General features: G+C 38.2%; 3 protein-coding genes across 3 annotated transcripts; all 3 read right to left on the reverse strand.

Annotated features, from left to right (window-relative positions):
• Nucleotides 1-9,330: 9,330 nt before the first annotated feature.
• LOC149236662 (uncharacterized) lies at nucleotides 9,331-9,717 on the reverse strand. Its single transcript, XM_089368988.1, has one exon. It carries the CDS (start codon nucleotides 9,715-9,717, stop codon nucleotides 9,331-9,333), a length of 387 nt encoding a protein of 128 aa, XP_089225114.1.
• A 2,881-nt stretch (nucleotides 9,718-12,598) lies between these two features.
• Nucleotides 12,599-13,165, reverse strand: LOC149236663 (uncharacterized). Its single transcript, XM_089368990.1, has one exon. The coding sequence runs from the start codon at nucleotides 13,163-13,165 to the stop codon at nucleotides 12,599-12,601; it is 567 nt and encodes a 188-aa protein (XP_089225116.1).
• A 926-nt stretch (nucleotides 13,166-14,091) lies between these two features.
• Nucleotides 14,092-14,853, reverse strand: LOC149236664 (uncharacterized). Its single transcript, XM_089368991.1, has one exon. The coding sequence runs from the start codon at nucleotides 14,851-14,853 to the stop codon at nucleotides 14,092-14,094; it is 762 nt and encodes a 253-aa protein (XP_089225117.1).
• Between the last annotated feature and the right edge of the window lie 6,629 nt (nucleotides 14,854-21,482).

Here is a 21,482-nt window from a genome sequence, read left to right on the forward strand (position 1 = left end):
GCTTACACCTCCACCCTCAAAGTAAGACCAAGATTCACCTCCTTATGAGTAAGTCCATAATCTATTGCAATATCAAATATGCATCCAATGTCCAGTGCTACAATCCAGAGCCATTTTTCCTCTCAGTGAAAAATTACCAACTCATTGTTCCAACGCACACTCCCAATGTGCGTATGATTCCATCTGGAAATAGTAATGACCAAAACAAATCCATCTCTGACCTTCCCTTCTCTTCTACACAGTCCCTCGGGAAATCCGGTCACCCCTTCCATGTAGCCACTCACCTTCCAAGTTCCTCGACATCCCCTATCCTCGGAAATCCATCCCTTAGAAAGGCTTCCTTGCATCAGAAGGTTAAATAACCAAAGCATATACCTGCCTCAAAACCATCATACTGGTCATAGCATGCTTATGGAAATAAATGGACACTATTGGGTACCAGTGTCCCACAATGGCCCTACTCTTGAATAATTTACCAACATACTACTGCCTGTTCTAACTTATTTTTTTGTTGTTTCTAATGCTTGTTGTCAGTTTCCTGTACCAAGCACATAATTTCCATTATATTCAAAATAAATTAAATAACTTCAAATCATACCTCATTGGTGGCCCGTCAACAAGGTACACTTGAAATTCTATTTGCTTCATGTGAAATTCTATCTGCTTCCTGTCACAACAAGTCAAACACAACCTTCATAGATAAAAATAATAAATCACATATAACCATCATAAACCAGAATCATAAATCACATGCATAATAAAATTGAAATAAAATATTGATACTTATCCTTTAATCAATCGTTAGCTTCTGCCTTTTTCCTTATTCCGTACACACTTCGGATTATTTGCCACACCTGACAAACACCTAGTGCCTTCTCCTCAACCATGTGCACATACACATAGTGTGCATCACACACATACAATCGCATGCAACATACAAGACCATGCAATACATGCACCTACACCTGACGTACAACACATACACCTACACCCAGTGTACAACACAACACAATACATATGCCTATGTCCACCGTACACCACAACAAAATACATACACCTACACCCGATGTACAACACAATACATATACGTTCACAAAGTACAACATAACGAACACACATGTCACGATACCACAACTACACAATGCACATACATAGTACTGCATGCCCTCAACACATGTATGACATGCGCAAAATACCACATGTACAACATGTACATAGTACCATCTGTACACAACATCACCTGTGTGCACAACATCACATGTACACGACACCACATGCACAACATGTACACAACACCATATGTACACTGCAACACTTGTACAATGTGTACACAATACCACATGTACATAGCACCACATGCATAGCCTGTACACGAAACCACATGCATGACATGCACACATCACCACCTGCACACAACACCACATGCACACAATGCCACATGTATAGTCATGCACGCAACACCATATGTACATAGTACCATATGTACAACATGCACACAACCATATGTACATAGCACCGCATATACAACATGTACATAACATCATATGTAGACAACACCACACATCCAACGTGCATACAACACTACATATCCACATGCGCACAATACAATATGTACACAACACCACATGTCCAACATGTACATAACACCATCTATACCCAACACTGCATATGTAATATACACACAACACCATATATACAACATGCATACAACGCCATATGTACATAATACTACATATACAACATTACACATCACCAAAGGTACAATCATTGAATATAAAATATACACAACATATACACAATGATAACACTGCACATCCAAAACCATACTGCCTCTACCAACCAACCTTACTTCTAGTGTCTCTCCATCATCCATGCTTATCTTAGCATGCTACAGATCATATTACTTTCATTCCCCTGCTATATTCTTCAAAATTACTTGTCATAACATAAACATAGGCATAATACAAGCATACAATATCAATTCATATACACATGATACTAACCTCATATGTTTGTCATGACTACTCTTCCCACTTGATTCCTCATAAACCATGGACCTCTTCATGTCATTCACCTATGTAAGCAATCATTTCTCCACAAGAATGATTCCTAACGACCTTGTCAGACAACAATATATATATATATATATATATATATATATATATATATATATATATATATATATATATATATATATATATATATATATATATATATATATATATATATATATGCACACACACATAAATATTAGCATTAAACAATCATTATCCTGCCAGACAACATCATACATATATACATATATACATATATACATATAAACATTAGCATAAAAAAATCATGATCCATGTATGTATGTACATATTTATAGATGATCATGATCCCCAAGCCCTACTAACTTTCCTCTTTTCCCAACCAATTCCCAAGATCCTCAAACATAAAAGGCAAGAACAAGAAGCAAACAAGAAAAAAACAAGAGAAAAATCATGAAAATAAATAACAATACGACACCACAAAAAAAGTGGCACGACCTTGCACCAGACATAACAAAGATGCAATCAAGCATAGCCAAATAAAAAATGCCAAAAGAAAAAAACTAGCAACAAACACCATGACTCCATCCCCATGGTTCCCAGTGCCTCCAAGTGAAAGATTAACCCCAACCTTCTTTAATATTTCATGGAAATCTCTTTTGCCATGCAATCCCCTGCATCATACTGCCATACAAACATAACTATCACTACATAAGTAAACATAACAACATACTAGTTACCTTACCTTGTCATAATAATTCTAAGCATATTACCCTACAACTTCTCACAAATGTCAAAGACATGTTCCAAATATCAAGACAATCATTTTTATCAATTTGAAATCAACCTTTACCAAGACTAAAAATCATGTCATAATCCATAGCCAACTCATACTAATTAGCCATAATGCTACAACTATCACCTATTACATTCAAGTACATGTCATCTATCTCAACACATATGTGTGAGTAAAACAATCTTAAAACAAGATCATTTCTTGATGCAATCTTATAGATGAATACTCATATCATGCAATTAATCAAACATTGAACAAAAAATAGATGACATAATAGACACCAAATAGACGACATAATCAAATATTCAAGCACAAAATAGATAACATAAGCAAGCTCATACCTTAATGTACCTCAGGGGAGGCTATCTTGTCTGCACATTCAATCTAGTTAGCACGATATAAATTTACAACACATCAACTCAAACACAAAAAGATCATGATATCCATAACAACTACTAATTAACATGTTCACATCATAAGCTCATAAACATTTGTCATTCATGCATAATAATCTCATATGTATGATCAATCTAGATTAGTACAAAACAATGTCACAAATAAGTCAACTCATACCTGAATGTCATAACCCTAACCATCTGCATAGTCCAATCCAATTTAGCATGATACATATAACATCAAGATATTAATAATATACCCTAATCATCAAGTTAACTAAAATATAACAACAATAAGTTAACATATAGCATGATCATCAACAACATATAACATATTCCTTGAGCTAACTACAAGTTAACATATAACATATTCATCAACAAAAAATAACATAATCATCAAGTTAACTAACATAAAACAACAACATCAATGCATACAACCACATGTTACTATCATTCATGACTATTTGACACATGTATATGACTACACTGATCAACTAGAATTTATCATATATGTAACCATAATAATAATACAATGACAAACATATAAGTCACCCTAATGCTTACAACAACCATGAACCCCATACCTACATGCCAAACATACAAACTTGTATGACAATGTGCTCTTACACCAAATTGTAGTGTTGCAACCTTGCTCTAATAGTTTTACATTTCCTGCTCTACCTCATTCAACACATTAGCATCATAACATACCAATGACATCATGATGACCTAATTGAATAAAATGACCTCACAATGCATGTCTGACATACCATACATGCATAACCATAACCATGAAAATGCGTGCAAAACAAAATGTAGACATTGACATGCATAACCAATGTATATATAATCGACATGCATTCATGACTAACACATCCCAACAACAACAACATCAACTTCCACATGGTGACACAACGACAACAATGATGACCACCATGCATACACAACAAGCATATAATCCACAAACATAGAGAACACATATGTAATTGACATGCATTTATTCCAAACGCATTCCACCCATCTAGTCCAAGGGTTGTACCATGCTCTGATACCATCCTATGGTATCAAATATAGCACAAGGAGAATGGAAACCAAAAACCACCAAAAGAGAACAGAACCCAAACACCACCGAAAAAGAATGAAACCATGCTCTGATACCACCAAGTAACACCCTCATCCCACATCTACCCAAGTGCTGAGCCTCACAATTGCTTCTTTTTGACACCCTTTTCACCTATTTTATTCCTCTTTGACCATCATAATCACTCAATGGGCATCAAATCATAGTATTTATGGTATGGAAGGTATATAATTATCTTGTATTTCATAAGTTGATAATGTTCTTTATAATTAGTTTAATATTTTCTCTAGCTACTGAATTGGGATGATTCTGCAGCTAATGTATGAATGTGCAACCAAGTCCATGGTTTGATAGGTTCCCAGGTGCTAGCTAGAGAGTGAAATATATGGAAAGGTGGTGATCAATGCACTCAATGATTCCCTCCTACCTTGATGAACCAGATTAATAAAAGAAGCTTCTAGTCACATGGTCAAGGATAAAGTCAACTTTGTCAGCTATAACAGGCAAGCGAGGAATGAGATATACGCCTCACGATTTTCTTTGTTAATAGAAAATCATGAGAGAATTTTGTTATGTTATCTTTTCATAGTTAATTTTAGCATTATGTTAGCAAGGTTAGGCATAGAGCTCTGAACATTTAATGATATAGGATTTATAAAAGATCTTGCAATAGACATAAACACAATGGATTTTTTATGCAACGGTGAAGACTTAAAAATATGTTTTTAATATATAGTTTATGAAGAACATTTTTTTTCCATGTGTGGTTGACTATTTGATTGATAGAATGATTACTTGCTTCTGGTGGAGGGACCCCTTGAGTAGTAAGGATTCTTGTTCACTTTTAGTAGATAGAATTTCTATATAATTTCATAAGCTTTTTGTCCTATGCAATTGAGTAGACGAGCTTTTAATTTATTTCATATTCAAATTATGATTTTTTTACTAATCTTCTCTTTTGTTTATAAATGCACATGGATTAATATTAACAACAATAATAGCAACCAAATGATTTATACTTAGACAATAATTTACTTCCTTTATAGAAAAAAAGATTTATTTGAAAAATTAGATGTTTCATTTCAAATAGAAGTGATTTATAATTCAAGAAAGTGTGGATGTAGTTAAGAAAAGATTCAATTTCTCTTGATTTTTCAGGCAAGAGTGTGTTATATTGATAGATGAGTTGATTCTTACAAAACATATTTCAAATATATAACATAGTGTGTGTGTTTTATGAATTTAATTTTATTTACAATAAGTGTGGGATTAATTTACTTATATGTAAAGTTGTGAGATTTTCTTTTGAAGTAGAGTCCGAAACTTTCCATAAGTAGTCTTCGATAAAAGAGTGTGATCATTTTATTTTCTTGCTCATGTGCATTTCAATAACTTAATTTAGAATTTATATTTGGATAACTCAACTTAATTTAGAATTGGTGTGAATAACTAAAGACTTCTAGTATATACAATACACTTACACTTCATCAGCTTACTAGCCCTAGATGATAATTTATGTAAGTAATTTTAGGTTAATTAAATTACCAAACGTTTTGGCATCATTTCCGGGGAAGTGTAAATATGTGTCTTTTATTTTTATTTAAATAAAATAAAATAAAATGATATGCATAGGGAAAGAGATTCTAGAGGTAGATTTGTAGGCAAAGGTAGAAGTTTAATTCCGACATCATCGCTCACCCCCCCATGACCTCGTAGTGCCACACCACCCAATCAAACTCATACTCCATCATTTGCAAGTAAACATAAACTTCTTGAGGTACTTAGATCTGAAATACAACCTAGAGATTCAACAACCTCATAAACCGAAGCAATAATAGAAGAAGAAGATCCTACATCCCCAACAAAAGGAGTAGTTTTCCTATCTTCAACTAAACAAAGACTTCTAGGACAAGAGTTAGAGATCCATAGTGCAGAACAAGAGGAAGAAACTCGTTTTAACTTACCATTCATAGAAGAACTAGATCTAGAAGAGCTAGAAGAAGAATTAGAAACCCCAATTTTGGAAGCCTATATTAGTTCTGAAGAATCTACAATTGCTAGAGAAGGGGAAGGAGAGGTACATAATATTAATGGTGAACAAACTAGGATTGGAGGAGGAAGAGGAGGAAATAGAGGTGGAGGAAGAGGGAGAGGAGGAGGTAGAGGAGATCCAAAACCCTTTGGATTTCCTATCCTTGATGAAGATACAACAACTACAATGAAAAACATCTCACCCTCCATCCTTCCAAATTTTCATGGATTAATAAGTGAGGATCCTGAAACATTTCTCTTTGAGTTTGAAGTCTTGTGTAGATCTTATGATTACTTGCTTGACCCTCAAAATTTGAAATTGTTTCCAGCAACTCTTAAGGATGCAACATTAAAATGGTTCATGGGATTAGGAGCACATTCTATAAGAACATGGGAAGAAATGAAAACTACATTATTAGAGAAATATAAGGATTATTGTATGCCCCATAATATTAAGGATGAAGTATTTAAAATGATGCAAAAATAAGATGAAAATATTGAAGATTTCATTGAAATATTTTCTTATAATGTTAAAAGGGCTAAAATGCATGAACTAGATGAAGAAACTTTGAAAGCTCTCTTATTAAAATCCATCAGAGATGAGTGGATTTATCTTCTCAATTTGATGGGTAAGGGGGATATTTATTAGTTATCATTTGGAGAAAGTTGTGAATTATGCATACACATTTGAAGAGGTAAGGCAAGAACTAGGAAAAATCCAAGGATCCTCTCATGTTTAGGATTAATAAATCTATAGCTGGAACAACAGGTAGGGCTAAATTAGGTAATTTGCTTGACAAATTTAAAAAAAATATTTTGGGATGTCTTAGTGAAAAGATAGATACCCTTAAAGTGAAAAAAAAGCAAAATGCTGAAAATGTTACATTGTTTATCTTGTCCCAAATGTAGAAAGAAACATGCTCTGAGAGAATACCCTCTAGACTCAAAAAATGTAGAAACCTGTGTAATATGTGAAGAAATAATGATACAAAATAATGTCCTTAAAAAAAAAGTCTTAAATTTGTTTATCAAGAGAAAATAATACCAAATCAAGTATATCCCCTGTGTTTTATTGCTAAGATACCATGGAAAAATTCAAAACCAAATATGACTTAGGGATTTAACACTCAAGTATTTTCACTACCATCACAAAAAAATTGGACTGCACCCATGCCCTGACAATCTTGGCCTCAACCTTGGGCATAAGGATGAAAAAATACTTATGGAAAATACCCTCAATATTCTTAATATCAACAACCATACCCTATTTTTCCACCACAATGTTTTCCTCAACATGTTCAATCAACTCAAACTCAGAATTTGAATCCACAATTTTCATTGTCATTCCCTCAAAGACCAAATCAATTGCCTACTCAACCAATTCCTAATCCAAATAATAATAAAAATTCACAACTTGTTTATAGTATGGAAGGACATAATTTCCAAACTTACATGATAACTCCACTAGTTCTAAACAATGTTCAACTTAGATCTGGTAGAGTATTGGAAAAGAAGTCCCCATTAGTTGTTCTTCAGGAATCCAAAAAGGAGGATCTCCTTGAAAAAGATAAGTTTTTTTTTTGTGTAAGTAAGCTTTGATATTAACAATGTAAAAATATAGTACAAAATTTCTGCTTTAGCAGATTGCTGGCCGCTAAGAAGCAGGCCTTACTACAGGAGACCAGATGAGAGCAGAGTAACTAAAAACTGAAAGAAAGAGGAGCTGAAAACTGATAGCCAGCACACCTCGCAGGGTGGCTTAGAACAAGAGGTAACAAAAAGAAAAACAGAGCCAACACACCTCGCAGGGTGGCATAGAACAAGAGGTAGCAAAAACAAAACAGAGGAAAACTGGACTGTGAACAAGAGAACACACTGAGAGGAGGAGTGCAGGGGAGGCCAATCAAATGCCTTTGAAAATCTGTTCAGGCTTGGGAGAGTTGCTGCGCTGGTCTCCGGACGGTTCTCCCTGCTGCATGTCTGAAAGCTTATTATCTTGCCCGATGGTTTGTCGAAGAAGTTTAATCAGGACAATAAGTTTTTTGCTGATGGTGTCAACTTGCTGGTGTATTGCACTTAATTTGAATTCGCTGCTCTCCACGACCGCCATGTGGTCATGCGTCATGGTTTCAGCAAACTGCTGGAGCTTGCGAAGTTGCTCCGCATGTTCACCCTAGATGTCCATAGCTTTCACAAGAAGAGTCTTCATTTGCCAACCCTCAGCTTGAGTTCTGACAAACTGTGTGGCTCGAGTGCTGGGAGTTCTCGGGTCCTGGAGCCAATCAACTTCTTTCCCGATTTGCTAGTTAGAGAGCTTGTTTTCCTCGTCCTGAACAATGGCCTCTAAGTCAATAATCTTGCATTTGTTCCTTTGCGAAGTTCACCTTTCATATATCTCTCTTGCATGTTGCAGGTCGTTGTTGGCGGACTTGTTGTGGCTGCCTTCCCCTACCATGGTGTTTCTCCCTTTCCTGCTTGTATCTAGAGCACTGTTTACAGAATGAGGAGGTTCTGTCCTGATGTGCACAGAAACAATGTTTTTCATTTGGTAGTTGAGAGTGAATATATAATGAGTACCAGGAAAATTGCCTGTGTGAGATCGTTTCTCATTGTGCAACTTGCACGTCCGATCAGCATTATTATTGCGATTTGAAATTTTGGTTGGGTTGTGGAGTGCTTGGATCCTTTTGCCTTCATCGCCCCCTGCGTGCTCCATATTTTGCCAAGTGTCCCTCTTTTGAATTATGTTCCGGCGGCTCATATCACCATAGATCAGGAGACTGCACAAATCTATGTTACTTGCTGTGGTTATAATTGCTCTCATCGTGTTTGTCCTTCACAGCATGCTGGAAATTAATGGGGCGTGTCTAGTCGGCCTGTCCATGCAATTATGACACTGATCTAAACAACCTGCTGATCGGACTCCTCTGCCGTCACCATGTCTAACCGTGAGAGTTGGAGACATTTTTCTTTTAATTGCTGATTATCCACTTGCTACCAACAACTGTCCCACATTGCGTTGGGATGATATATCCCATGATTTTCCAGGTGGTCCGCAACCGAATTGGCATTTCGCCTTACCACCTGAAAGATGAGACCTTTGATTTCTCCTAACATTTTTCCAATGTTGTCTGTGACCATGGATAGGCGCCAGTGTTTTGTGACTTTTCTAGCCGACGTTCCCCCGTAAATTTTTCTGGCAACGGTTATGGCAATCTCTGAATCTCCCTCAATTACTGCGTTGCTTATTTGGTTTCCTCGGAGAATCTTTAGCCCTTTTTCCATGGCTACAAATTCCATTTCATTATTAGTTCCTTCCCTAAGAGCTTTGCTGTAAATGTGAAGTATTTCTCCTTCATGATTTCTGATGATTCCTCCCATACCTGCTGGCCTAGGATTGCCTCTCGAGGCACCATCAAAATTTAGCTTTAGAAACCCTTCTGGCGGCCGTTTCAATCATTTTGGCTTAGTTTTGAGGTTATGCTACTTCTCAAAGGATTCCCGGTTTTGTTCGTTGAGTAGGTTGAAGGCGTTCAGAATTCTCTGTTCCTTGGCCGAAGCTTTGTTGTCAGGGTCCGCTTTGCATTTTACCAGGATTAGTTGACGAATGTTTTGGGTTAAGGTAATTTGCAAGTGCTCAATACTCCTATGTTCATTTTGAAAGATTCATCTATTCCTTTCTTTCCATATAGTCCAAGTTATGAAACCAGGCAGGACTTTCCATATGCTGTTGATTCTTAAGTTTTTTGAGTGCTTGTTTGGCCAATTCATAACAGTATTTTGAATAGATTCCTTATCTCTGCTTGTTTACTGCATTATAGTTTCCATACCTTGCCAAATGTGGTTAGCCCATTCACAGGAATTGAGTAAATGGTTCATGGTTTCTTCTGCTTGATTGCATATAGGGCATATGGATGGGCCTTCGAAGCCTTTTTTCCGCAAGTTCTCCTAGGTGAGGGTTTTGCGTCTCATTAGGAGCCAGAGAAAGCTTTTTATCTTAGGCCAAAACATGGGGTCCCATACCTTGTTGCTCCATGGCATTACCTCCCTCTGTTCTGAATGTTCTAGCTATTCTCTAGCCTCTTTGAGGGTGAAGCTGCCATTCCCTTTCATTCTCCATCTTAGCATATCTCTGTCTGTGGTCTTCCTGATTTTTCGTTTATGTAAGTTGTTGAGTAGGCCCTTTATATGGTTGTTTCCCTCAATTGGGTTTTCAGTTCCCTGGAGGATCCATTCTCTCCATTCCTGGTTGCAGCTGTTAGGATTCTAGTAGTGATGGACTGTGAATCTTCCCCTATTCTGGCAGTCTTTTTTATAATCTTCGAGCTCTGGTGTTTCCAACTTTGGGAGCTGCTGCCAAGCATCTTCCCAGAAGAGGGTAGTTTCCCCATTGCGAATCTCCCAGAAGAGGGTAGTTTCCCCATTGCGAATCTCCCAGAAGCTATGGTCCTGAATTAAGTGGCGGTTCTTTTTAGCTAAATTCCATATTGGAGAACCCTTCAGCATTTCCTGTATCCTTATTAAGTCCTGTTCAGTGCAGTTGGGAGTGTATTTCTCCTTCCAGTGTCTGGCCCAGGGTAGGTTGGTTTCCTTCAGCCAACACCACCACAGCTTGGATCCACAAGTCATGTTGATGGTGGAGACATCAATTAAATTTAGCCCCCCTGCTTCTTTTGAAGTGCATATTTTGTTCCAGGCCACCAGTGCCCATTTTTTTTTTTCTCTGCATTGCCACTCCACAGGAAATACCTTTGAATGGCTCTAATTTTCTGAAGGATTGCGTTAGGAGTCGACATGATGGACAACAAATACTGCGGAATGGCCTGCAGAATTTCTTTAGTGAGGACTAGTCGTCCAGCAAAATTAAGAGCCCTGTGAGTCCAATGCTTGCATCTTTTCTCCAAATTCGCTAAATTTTTTCCCAGTGTGCTTTTTGCCAGGGCTTGGTAGTGAGAGGGGCTCCCAGATACTTAGAAGGTAGAGAGCCTTTTCGAAAGCCAAGAATGTTGGAAAGATGAGTCCGGATGGCAAGATGAGTATTAAAGAAAAAGATAGTGGATTTAGCAAGATTTATCTCCATGCCTGAAGCTTTGCTGAATAGGTTTAGAATAGTTTTGAAGGCGTTAGCTTCTTTTACAGTTGGAGTGCCATGCAGCATAGTGTCATCTACGAACTGCTGGTGCGTAGTAGCAGGGATGGAGGTGAGAGGGTGTAATCCTTTGATTTTCCCTTCCTCTTTTGCTTTGTGAATAAGCCTGCTAAGCCCTTCCATAAGGATCACAAAAAGGAAAGGGGAGAGAGGGTCTCCTTGCCTAATACCTCGGGATGGGGAGAAGGGTTCAAAAGGGGAGCCATTGACCAGAATTGAGAAATTTGTGGATTTAATCAGAGCAAGGATCCATTTGATCCATTGCTTGTCAAAGCCAAAAGCATTCAAAATTGCCTCCAGGTAATTCCAGCTGACTTTGTCGAAAGCTTTGGAGAGATCGAGCTGCATCAGCATGCCTGGAAGTTTTCTGGTTTGCAAGGTATGAACCATTTCTTGGGCTAAGAGGATGTTGTCAAGTATTTGCCTTCCCTCTACATAGCTTGATTTCTCTTCCGAGATTAAGTCAGGGAGAATGGGCTTAAGTCTGTTGGCGATGACTTTAGAAATTATTTTGTATATCACATTGCAGAGAGCAATGGGTTGAAACTTATCTAGGGTTCTGGCCTCTTCTTCCTTGGGAATAAGTGCAAGGAAAGTGGAGTTTAGGGATTTGAGAATAAAGCCAGAGATCCTGGAATCTTCGACAACTTCCCAAACCTTTATTTTAATGGTTGGCCAGCATGCTTTATAGAAGTTTATTGTAAAACCATCAGGCCCAGGCACCTTATCATTTGGCATACTCTTGACAGCGTCTTCCACCTCCTCCATCGAGACTTTTCTTAGCAAAGCAAAGTTTTGCTCAGAAGTTATGATGTGTGGTATAGCTTGGGTTAGTTTCTCTATTGCCTCAGATCTTTCTTCCTGCGTTTCCTAAGTTATGTGCTTGAAGTGCCTGGTAAGCAAGGTTGATATTTCCTTCTGATTCTGGACAGTTTCCCCTGCTTCATTGTTAAGCTTGAGAATTTTGTTAGCCCCTCTATAGTCCAGCGTCGATCTATGGAAAAACTTGGTATTTTGTTTGCCCTCCTTTAGCCATTGGACCCGCGATTTTTGTTTCCATAGTATTTCTTCCTGTTGGAAGTGAAGTTGCCATTGTTGCATTAAAACCTTCTCCTATTCGCTTGAGTCTTCGCTGTGGTTCCCTGAAGCCCAATCTTTATGAATTTGATTTAACTTGCCTTCTATGAAGTTCTTTTCCTGGAAGATGTTCCCAAATTTGATTGCATTCCAGTCTTTGATCCTATTTTTAATGTCCTTTAGTTTTCTTTGGAGCTTAAACATTTTGGTTCCTATGATATTCACTAGTTCACACCAACATGCCTTCAACAAGTTTGCAAAGTCGGGATGGGTTAACCAGAACTTTTCAAATCTGAAGGGCTTGTTTCTGGGGGTTCCTAGGAAATCCGCCTCCAAAGCAATTGGCCAGTGATCGGATCCTCCATTGGGAAGAATGTCAGAGTCTACTGTTATTCCCTCGAGGAGGATACTTTCTGAGATCAAAAATCTATCCAGATAGGAGGCAATCCGTTTGTCTCCTCCCCTTCTGTTGTTCCAGGTATAGGACCCATTTTTGGGAAGGATGTCTACTAATTTGGCAGATTCAATGAATTCAACAAAGAGTTCTGAATCCTTGTTAAGTCTTCTAAGTCCTCCTTTCTTCTCCAGTAGAGAGGTTATCATGTTAAAGTCCCCCCCCATGATGATTTTTGAGGTTGGGTATCTTAGCTTTAGATTCATGAGAGAATTAAGAAAAGAAAATTTGTCTTCTGTTCTTTTCGGTCCATAAACATTTATACATAGGTAGGTTTCAGGGTTACTTGTGAGTTGAAATTTTGTAGCAATGAACGATCGTGCAGCTTCCATTGAGATGATGTCTATAACTCTGGTGTCTCGAAGTGTAGCTAAGCCTCCTTCCCATCCTTGACTGGCTATATCTGTATATTTTATAGGTTTACCTAGCCTTTTGCTGATATTCTCCATTTGGTTAATGGCGCATTTGGTTTCCTGTATGAACATAATATCTGGCTTTTCTTGTTGTAACTTTCTTTTTAGAAGTCTTTGTTTGGCTAGACTATTGAGCCCTCTTGCATTCCATGAAATGATTTTCATTTGTAACTAGATAGTTATTGATAGGACGGGAAGGCATGGAGAGCCTTCACTTTCCCTGAGTTTATCATTAGAATCCCTAAGTCATGCAGTACTTCCCCATTTGTTCTTCTGCCCCTTTTCTTTCGTTGCTTCCGAGCCATTGGATTAAGAAAGATACTCTTTGAGGGATTGCCTGTACCTTTTGCAATTCCTAGTCTTCTGTTTTTTTTGTCTAGTTCCGCTTTTTGTCTTGCAACGAAGAGATCACTGATCTTCCTTAATTCTTCTTCCGGAATGTTTTCCAACCCTTGAGTTCTCCAGTGTTTTTCCATATCTGGGAGGTTCACTCCTTCCTTTTCTAGAACTTCATTGAGCTCCATTTCCTCACTTCCCCCATCGCTGGTTAGCATATCAGTGTCATCATTGTGTTCATCTGTTGGCTCTTGCATTTAGACTTCTACTCTGATTGTATTTTCCTCCCTGTCCGTTGCTTTGTGTTCTGGCTTGTCTTTTGGTTCTTATGTGAGCTTTGTTTCCCTGTTAGTACCTTCTGAATCTGTATCGGATTCCAGAATACTGAAGGTGTTGCGATTGTTGCCTGGGCCTGCTTCTGCTCTGTATATTCTCTTCCTGTTAGCTCTTTGTCTAGTTTTTGGCTTTGTGAAGGCCTCTTTATTCTTTGCTGCTTTCTCTTGTTTATGCTCTTCCCCTGTTTTGTTTAAAGGGAAATCTCTGACAAGGTGTCTGTGCTCATGGCACCTTCTGCAACGGAAGGGGATTTTTTCATAATCGATGGCTTGATAGTAGTCCTCATCTCTGAATTCCAACCACAGTCCTTCATGCAGGGATCCTGAGACATCCATCTCCACACAGATTCTTGTGCAGCAGGTGTATCTTCGTTGCATCATTGCTTCTGAAGCTTTGATGAAGTTTCCAAGGCGGTCTCCTATATGTTTAAGAGTCACTAGACCCCAATAGTCTATAGGGAGGGAGAACAGTCTGATCCACACAGGAACCTGTGTGAATGTTTCTTGTTCAGGTACAAAGTTTGCTTTCCATGGCCTCATGTAGAGTCCTGCTGAGGCAAAGAAGTAGGGGCCTCCATCGAAAACTCTATCCTTGTCTTCTAAGTTCGTGAAAACAACAGTAAAGAGACCTTTTGCTCCTAGGTGTAGTTTAACATCACCTTTTGGTTTCCAGTGTTGCTTGATCCATTGGCAGAGCGCTCGTTCTGTTGGCCACAGTCCCATGAATTTGCATATTATTGCATGTTCTGTCATGTGGTCTCTATAAGCTTGAATGTCTGGATCTGAGAATACCACGCAGAGGGTTTCATTTTTTTCAGTTTGCAAGCTCCTTGAGGTGCCTTGTCGGAGCTGGGGTTTGAATCCGCAGCTTTCTTCTCTTCCTTTTGAGGGCGCTTCTCTGCCTCATGTTCCTCTTCGCTTTCTGTTTGGGTAATTATTGGTATTGTATCCCTTTGGCTTGCATCCGTGCTTTTATCATTATTCTCCTGCCTATTACTGACTTTTCCTGACATCTTTGGGTCATTTCTTGTTTCTTTCTGCCTCTGCTGTGTCCTTTTTCTACTGGTTTCACTGTTGTTCTTATGTGCCCCATAGCCCATGATTTTAAAGCCTTCCTGGGCTTTCTATTTCTGCATTACTTCTTGCTTAAAGGATGGGGTCCCAGTGGACACCCCATCAGCCATTTGTCAGACCAAACCCCTTCGTCGATGAAGAAGAACCGCTAATCTTTCTCTATGAGCTTCCAGAACTGTTGCTGAACCTGCAAGATGCAGCCTCAAACCCTAGGAGCTTCGTTCTTGCCGCTCAGTCGGTCGATATCCCCAAAGAGATACACTTCATCATATGTACTTTTCGTCCAATGAAAAAAAAAGATAGGTCTCTTATTCAAGAAGAAAAATATAAAAAACAAACCACCCCTGTACATTATGATGATATTCTAATATACTCAACTCCTATCATAGAACAACCTTCAGTATCAGTCCAAACACCACCTTTTCCCGAGAGATTAAATATTTATAAGGGGTAGAAAAACATATTTTATTGCATGATTATGATATGATAGATGAACTAAAGAATGTTTTTATAAAAAATCATTTATTACAAGCTATCAATGAAATACCAATATTTGCAAAGACAATCAGGGAAATAGATTACATAATTTTAATTTTAATGATGTCATCAAGACCCAATTGTCGAAGGTCACCAATTCCATATTTAGAGAACACATCATAGTCTCAAGTTTCTTTGTAAAGCAATGCTTTTGCGTGAATGTTAATGATCAAGGAATTTGCAGTTTTGTGAAAGCCTTGTTTCTTTAAACAGCGTGTTCAAATTGTTCACTTTTAAACCATTTTTAAACTGTTCAATTTTAAACCATTTTTAAACTGATTAAGAATGTCTTTATAAGTTACACATTTCATGACAATGTGCTATTAGGTGTCCACCTTTAGACCATTTTCAAACTAATTAAGAATGTCTCTGGGTATTAAAAGGCCAGGAAGAAAGAGAAAAGAAATCAAAAGAATTCAGTTAGTTGGAAAAAATGTAGATATCATGATGGGAAAAACAACAATTCAAAAATAACTTGATCGAGGAAGTCCCATTGTGAAAACACATATCAATGGTATTGAGATTCCAAATACATTGATTGATTTAGGAGCAGCTATAAACATCATGGGTAAGAAAACTATGAATCAATTGAAACTTCCTAATATTCAATATACATGTACATTGTTGCAATTAGTAGACATATTTGTTATTAAACTTGATGGTTTATTAGAAGACGTATTTTTGTCCTTAGATTCTTGGGAGTATCCTGTTGATTTTATGATTCTAACACCCAAGAGTAATTTAGGAAGACATCCATTGATTCTAGGAAGACCATGGTTAGCTACACCTTATGATTTTATAAGTCGTAGATATGGTGATATGTTTGTTTCTAATGGAAGTTCAACAAAGAAATTCACATTATATCCTCCTGTAAAAATAATAATAGAATTAGAAAGTGAAGAAGGGATAGATGATGATATTGATATACGACCAATGTTTATTACTTCATAAATATATGAAGAAGACTAGATTTTGAATTTAATAGAAAATAATGATTCTTCCTCATATTGTGAAACTAATCAAAGCTTTCAAGAGCAATGCAATATTGAATATTTATCATCTCATCATTTATCTTTACATTCTATGGAAAAATTTGGAAATTCTCTAATAGAAATATTCCCAAAAAAACCTTGAATATCAATAATAATTTGGAAGAATTTCAAAAGAAAGACTTAATAAAGATATTACAAGAACATTCCTCTGCTTATGCATGGGAATACACTGGCATGAAAGGAATTGATCCTAATAATTGTACACATCATATTTACATTGAAGAAAATGCTAAACCAATCTGACAAACTCAGAGAAGAATGAATCCAAATTTGGGAGAAATTGTTAAAGAGGAGTTACAAAAATTGTTAAATATGAATTTCATTTATCTAATATCAGATAGCCAGTGGGTTTCACCATTGGTAATTGTTCCTAAAAATAATGGAAAATGGAGAGTATTCATAGAATATAGGAAATTGAATAAAGCTATCTTAAAAGATCATTTTCCACCCCTTTTCATAGGTCAAGTTTTAGACACATTGGTAGGAAAGAAATATTTCTCATTTCTAGATGGTTTTAGTGGATATAACCAGATCCAGGTAGCTCCAGAAGATCAAGATAAAACCACTTTTACCTATCCATGGGGAACCTATTGTTGTAGGGAAAAGTATCCGACTCGGATGACCCTATCCCACTCTAAGGGTGATAGTTCCTTACCAACAACTGTAAAACAAACTACTTAAGGTTTACTTCTTTATGAAAGCAAAAGAGAATGGAGAAATGCACTAACCGTTGCCTTGCGCTTAATGTCGAATCCAAACTCTTCTCTTTGGCCGCTTGCTCCTAGATCCTTGTTCTTTTGCTTGCCCAGCTACAATGAGATCCTGCAAAATAACAAAGAAGGAAACTACAAGAGGCATGCAATCATAACTGGTTCATGGATTAGTGTAAACCAAACATGCACTCATCACAATATATTATTGAAACAAGAGCACATAGAAGAACCTCAATAGCTTTTATTAATGAAGAAGAAAAGGTTCTGAGAGTATTACAACCATTGAAGGCTCCAACCCAGCAACACCTCCCAGTAGAAAGAATTGCTCCTCTTCACCTCTCTCAAACAATCACCCAATAGCTCAATAGTGAAACCAACAACATATCATTACTTTGCACAAAATTCCAGCCTCCTGAGCTCATAGGAGAGAGCTCAATATATAGATGAATTGAGAAAGGATGAGTCAGCTTGCAACTGATGTGTAGCTTCCTTGTGTCCTCTCTCTCTTCAGTTAATCTTTAGTTGATCTTCAGTTCTTGAGTCCACTTGGAGAACCTTGATTCCACTTGGAGAAACAGAGCCTCTGACTCATCACAAGGCGAAATCCCTGATCCAAGTGTCATTTTTGGAAGATTCCAATGCAATGAATCATTGTGCCAATTGTCCCATCCCGCTCAGCGCAGGTGGCCTTTGTTCCACTTGCTTTGCAACGCAGGTACACCATGGAGCAACTGAGTTTCAGCGCAGAAACCTAGTGGAGCACCTGCTTTGATTTCAGGATTGCTTGTTTTTGAGTGTTTTCAGGTGGAGAACTGATCTGAGAGCTGTTGGTTTGCTGACCTTGTTCCTCTAGGGGTAGGAACATCATGTTTAGGGAACTTTGGATCCCTTGGATTATTGAAAATTCATGCTTGTTGCTGTAAGGCACAAAATTGTCTATAACAGATGCCCCCTAAAGTATGAGGTCGTTTATCGGGTGAAATGCTTTATTGAGAGGATCCGAAGTTCATTCAATCTGCTGAGAAGTGTCCTGTAATAAGATACAATACAATACATTATTTTTCATACATTTTCATGATCTAGCTGAGGCGGGCATTCCCATGCTCAGCTTTATAAATACATTTTGGTACATAGAACAGACGATCGTCTGATTGTAGACTGATAATTCTCTGCTGAAATTATCATCCTTTGAGAAGGATGATCATCTGCTGTAATGATGTACATATCAAATGTCTTTATGTCCTGAATATATATCGCAGCCCGGATGGATGAAACTAGATCCGGGGTCTTCAATCTCTTCCGATCTTCACTCGATGTACAAGTCGATCCATGTGAGAATTTCTTGGAGTCGAACATGGAAAGACATCGCTTGATTACCGGTCAATGATGTAAACTGTTAACAAGCGCGAGAGGAATCACCGATAAGGATGATGACCCTCAAGGTACGGCAGTACAATCCACATGGTGGGAATAAAGGACTTGGCGTCGACCACCATGCAAAATCTTCTGGTCGAAGGTCATTAATGTATACCTGTCGCCGGAAGTGAGAAACTTGCCATTGAGGCATGCAAGCTTCAAAGTACCGAAGGGGGTGTTCCTAGATCAACTCCTTGGATGATGAGCTGATGTCGACAAGGAGCGATCCGTCAAAGGAGGGCCTTAATGAATCCCACATCAGTGACACGGAACGGAGCTAGTGATTGTGATGAGGTGAAAACAAACTGTGATGTATGATTCAGGGTGGCGGTCATGAAGTGGATGAAGGATAATGTATGGCAGTGGGTGGAACACGGTTGACTCTTTACAGAACCACATCTCTTGAACATATAACGACATTGATGTGATGGATTGGTAGCACTACCCCAATTGTGGATGGTCTGGCGAGGACCATGGTTATGAGACCGGTGAATGAAACAACCCAACCCGATGTGATACGGAAAACAAAGTGTCATGTTCAAGAGCGACTTGCTACCATTAATGCTGTGAGGTTCTCCCAATTTTTCCCCAGTCATTGCTGACCAGTACCTCTTTATTTTTGTCAAGCTTGAGGAGGATAACATATGCTTGTTATATAACCTTCCCTTCGGGCAAGCCCATCGCTATGTTTTAACGAGCCTAGCGATAGGGAAACTCGTTCTCGTCTAAAGACAAGTTTGTCGCTATTTAATCATTTTAACAAGTCTAACAACAAGGAAAACTCAGTCCTTTTCATTTTTAGAGAGTCTGAAAAGGTATGAAAAGTTAACTCCAAAATTCCTTTTTCGTCTTCTAATCCCTTAAGTCCGAAAAAGTATAAAACCATACAGAAGGGATGAATTTTCGATTTCTTTAACGAGCCGAACAAAACAAGCGCTCGATCTTTTTGTGCAATAATCCCTCAGGTCCAAAAAGATTAAAATCTAGAGGAGGGATAGCTCTTCCGGTCCTTTTAACGAGCTGGAAGGCCAGAACTCGGCAAACTTTTCATATTTTACGAGCCAGTGAAAAGAGCTCAAAGAAGACTCGTCTTTTGAGGAACGAGTGATGAACAGGGATAGCGGCAGATTCCAGGTACAGGTTGGAATTCTCCAATCACGGCAGTGTCACAAGGATGGCTAAGTGAAATCACTCTTCGCAGCTATTCCTCAAAATGGGTAAACACACATATGGAGGTGAACGATTGGCCAAATGAACGGATGGAGGTGATGGCATATAAACACGACCAAGGGCTTTTAATATGGCTTTCAAAGGTTACATTTCTCCAGGTTATTTACCGGTTCATTTTTTCTGGATGAGCTTGAACTGCTAGGGAAAGATTGCTCACAACTTGTGTTTATTTTTTAACGAGCATGAACTCTGTACAAAACTGCTCGATTCTTGCGTTTATTTTTTAACGAGCATGAACATTGCTAAAACTGCTCGATTATACCAGTCTTAATACAAGGAATGCCTTAGGTGAGGTAATCTTATTTAAGGAGCGATACCTCACTAATTACTCCAATTTGGCAGGTTTTAACTTTTTCCCTTCATCCTTTCTTTATGCAAGCTGGAAACGGCTAATCCTATGAGTTTAACGGGTTAGACCTACAGGTTTAAAGGGAGGACCTAAAAAATTAAAAAAAATAAATAGTCGTCCCGTGCTTGCACTCCAAAAGGTTTGCATGCCCCCAGGTATAAAGTATAATTTCGAGATTCTGTCCTCTTACTTATTATCTGAAAACTGGCTTTGTTTGCTGCCGCAAACTAAACTCTCTTTTCGGCGATGTCTATCATTAGGTTGCTAAGGATGGTGACTACTTGTTACAGCAATTTCCTCTCTTTCTTTGAAGACTGCCCCTACTCTCTTTCAAAACATATTGTTTTAATGGGTGAGGCTTGACATTCAAAGATGGTGCCTTCTTGCTGCCACAAATAGATCCCCTCCTTAGGAGAGCCTACTTTTTTAGACAAAGGGAGCGATTCTTCCGCTTCAACATAACTTTGACAAAAGAATTTTATCCTAGCACAACCCTCTCTTCCTTTTTTGGACGGGGTACGGACTAGTCCATTCTTCTGCGGAAATTAACTTTATACTTAAGGTTTTCTCTGCCCAAGGCAGGCCAGGGTGCATGCCCCCTGGGTTCCAGTTCTTTTCTTCTCGAATTAATCGCATTCATCGGGAAGTAGAACCGGGGGCAGTGGCATTCCTTGAGTGAATAGACCGTTAAGGGATGGTATTTGACTATTTGCGATGCGTGATCCTGGAAATGAAAGTTGGTCTACAAGCTTGACCATTCTTCCTTCGTGCGGAAAACACATGACTCTAAAGAGCGAGGACACTATTGCCTCCATGCAATATATATAGTCTCGTCCAAGGAGTAAGTTATAAACCAAGGGTCCCTAGATGACCATGATGTTCATATGAACTGTCTTCCCTTTCAATGTAACTGGAACATTGGGGAGAATCCCTAACGGGTGACTGGTTCCTTTATCAAAACCTGATAGATTTCTCATCTCAGGTAAAAGCGCCGGGCAACCCAGTGCTTTC

Source organism: Pinus tabuliformis, chromosome 8 (assembly GCF_031772625.1).
Source record: "Pinus tabuliformis cultivar Carrire ecotype Pingquan chromosome 8, CPIR1, whole genome shotgun sequence".
Classification (NCBI taxonomy): Eukaryota; Viridiplantae; Streptophyta; class Pinopsida; order Pinales; family Pinaceae; genus Pinus; species Pinus tabuliformis.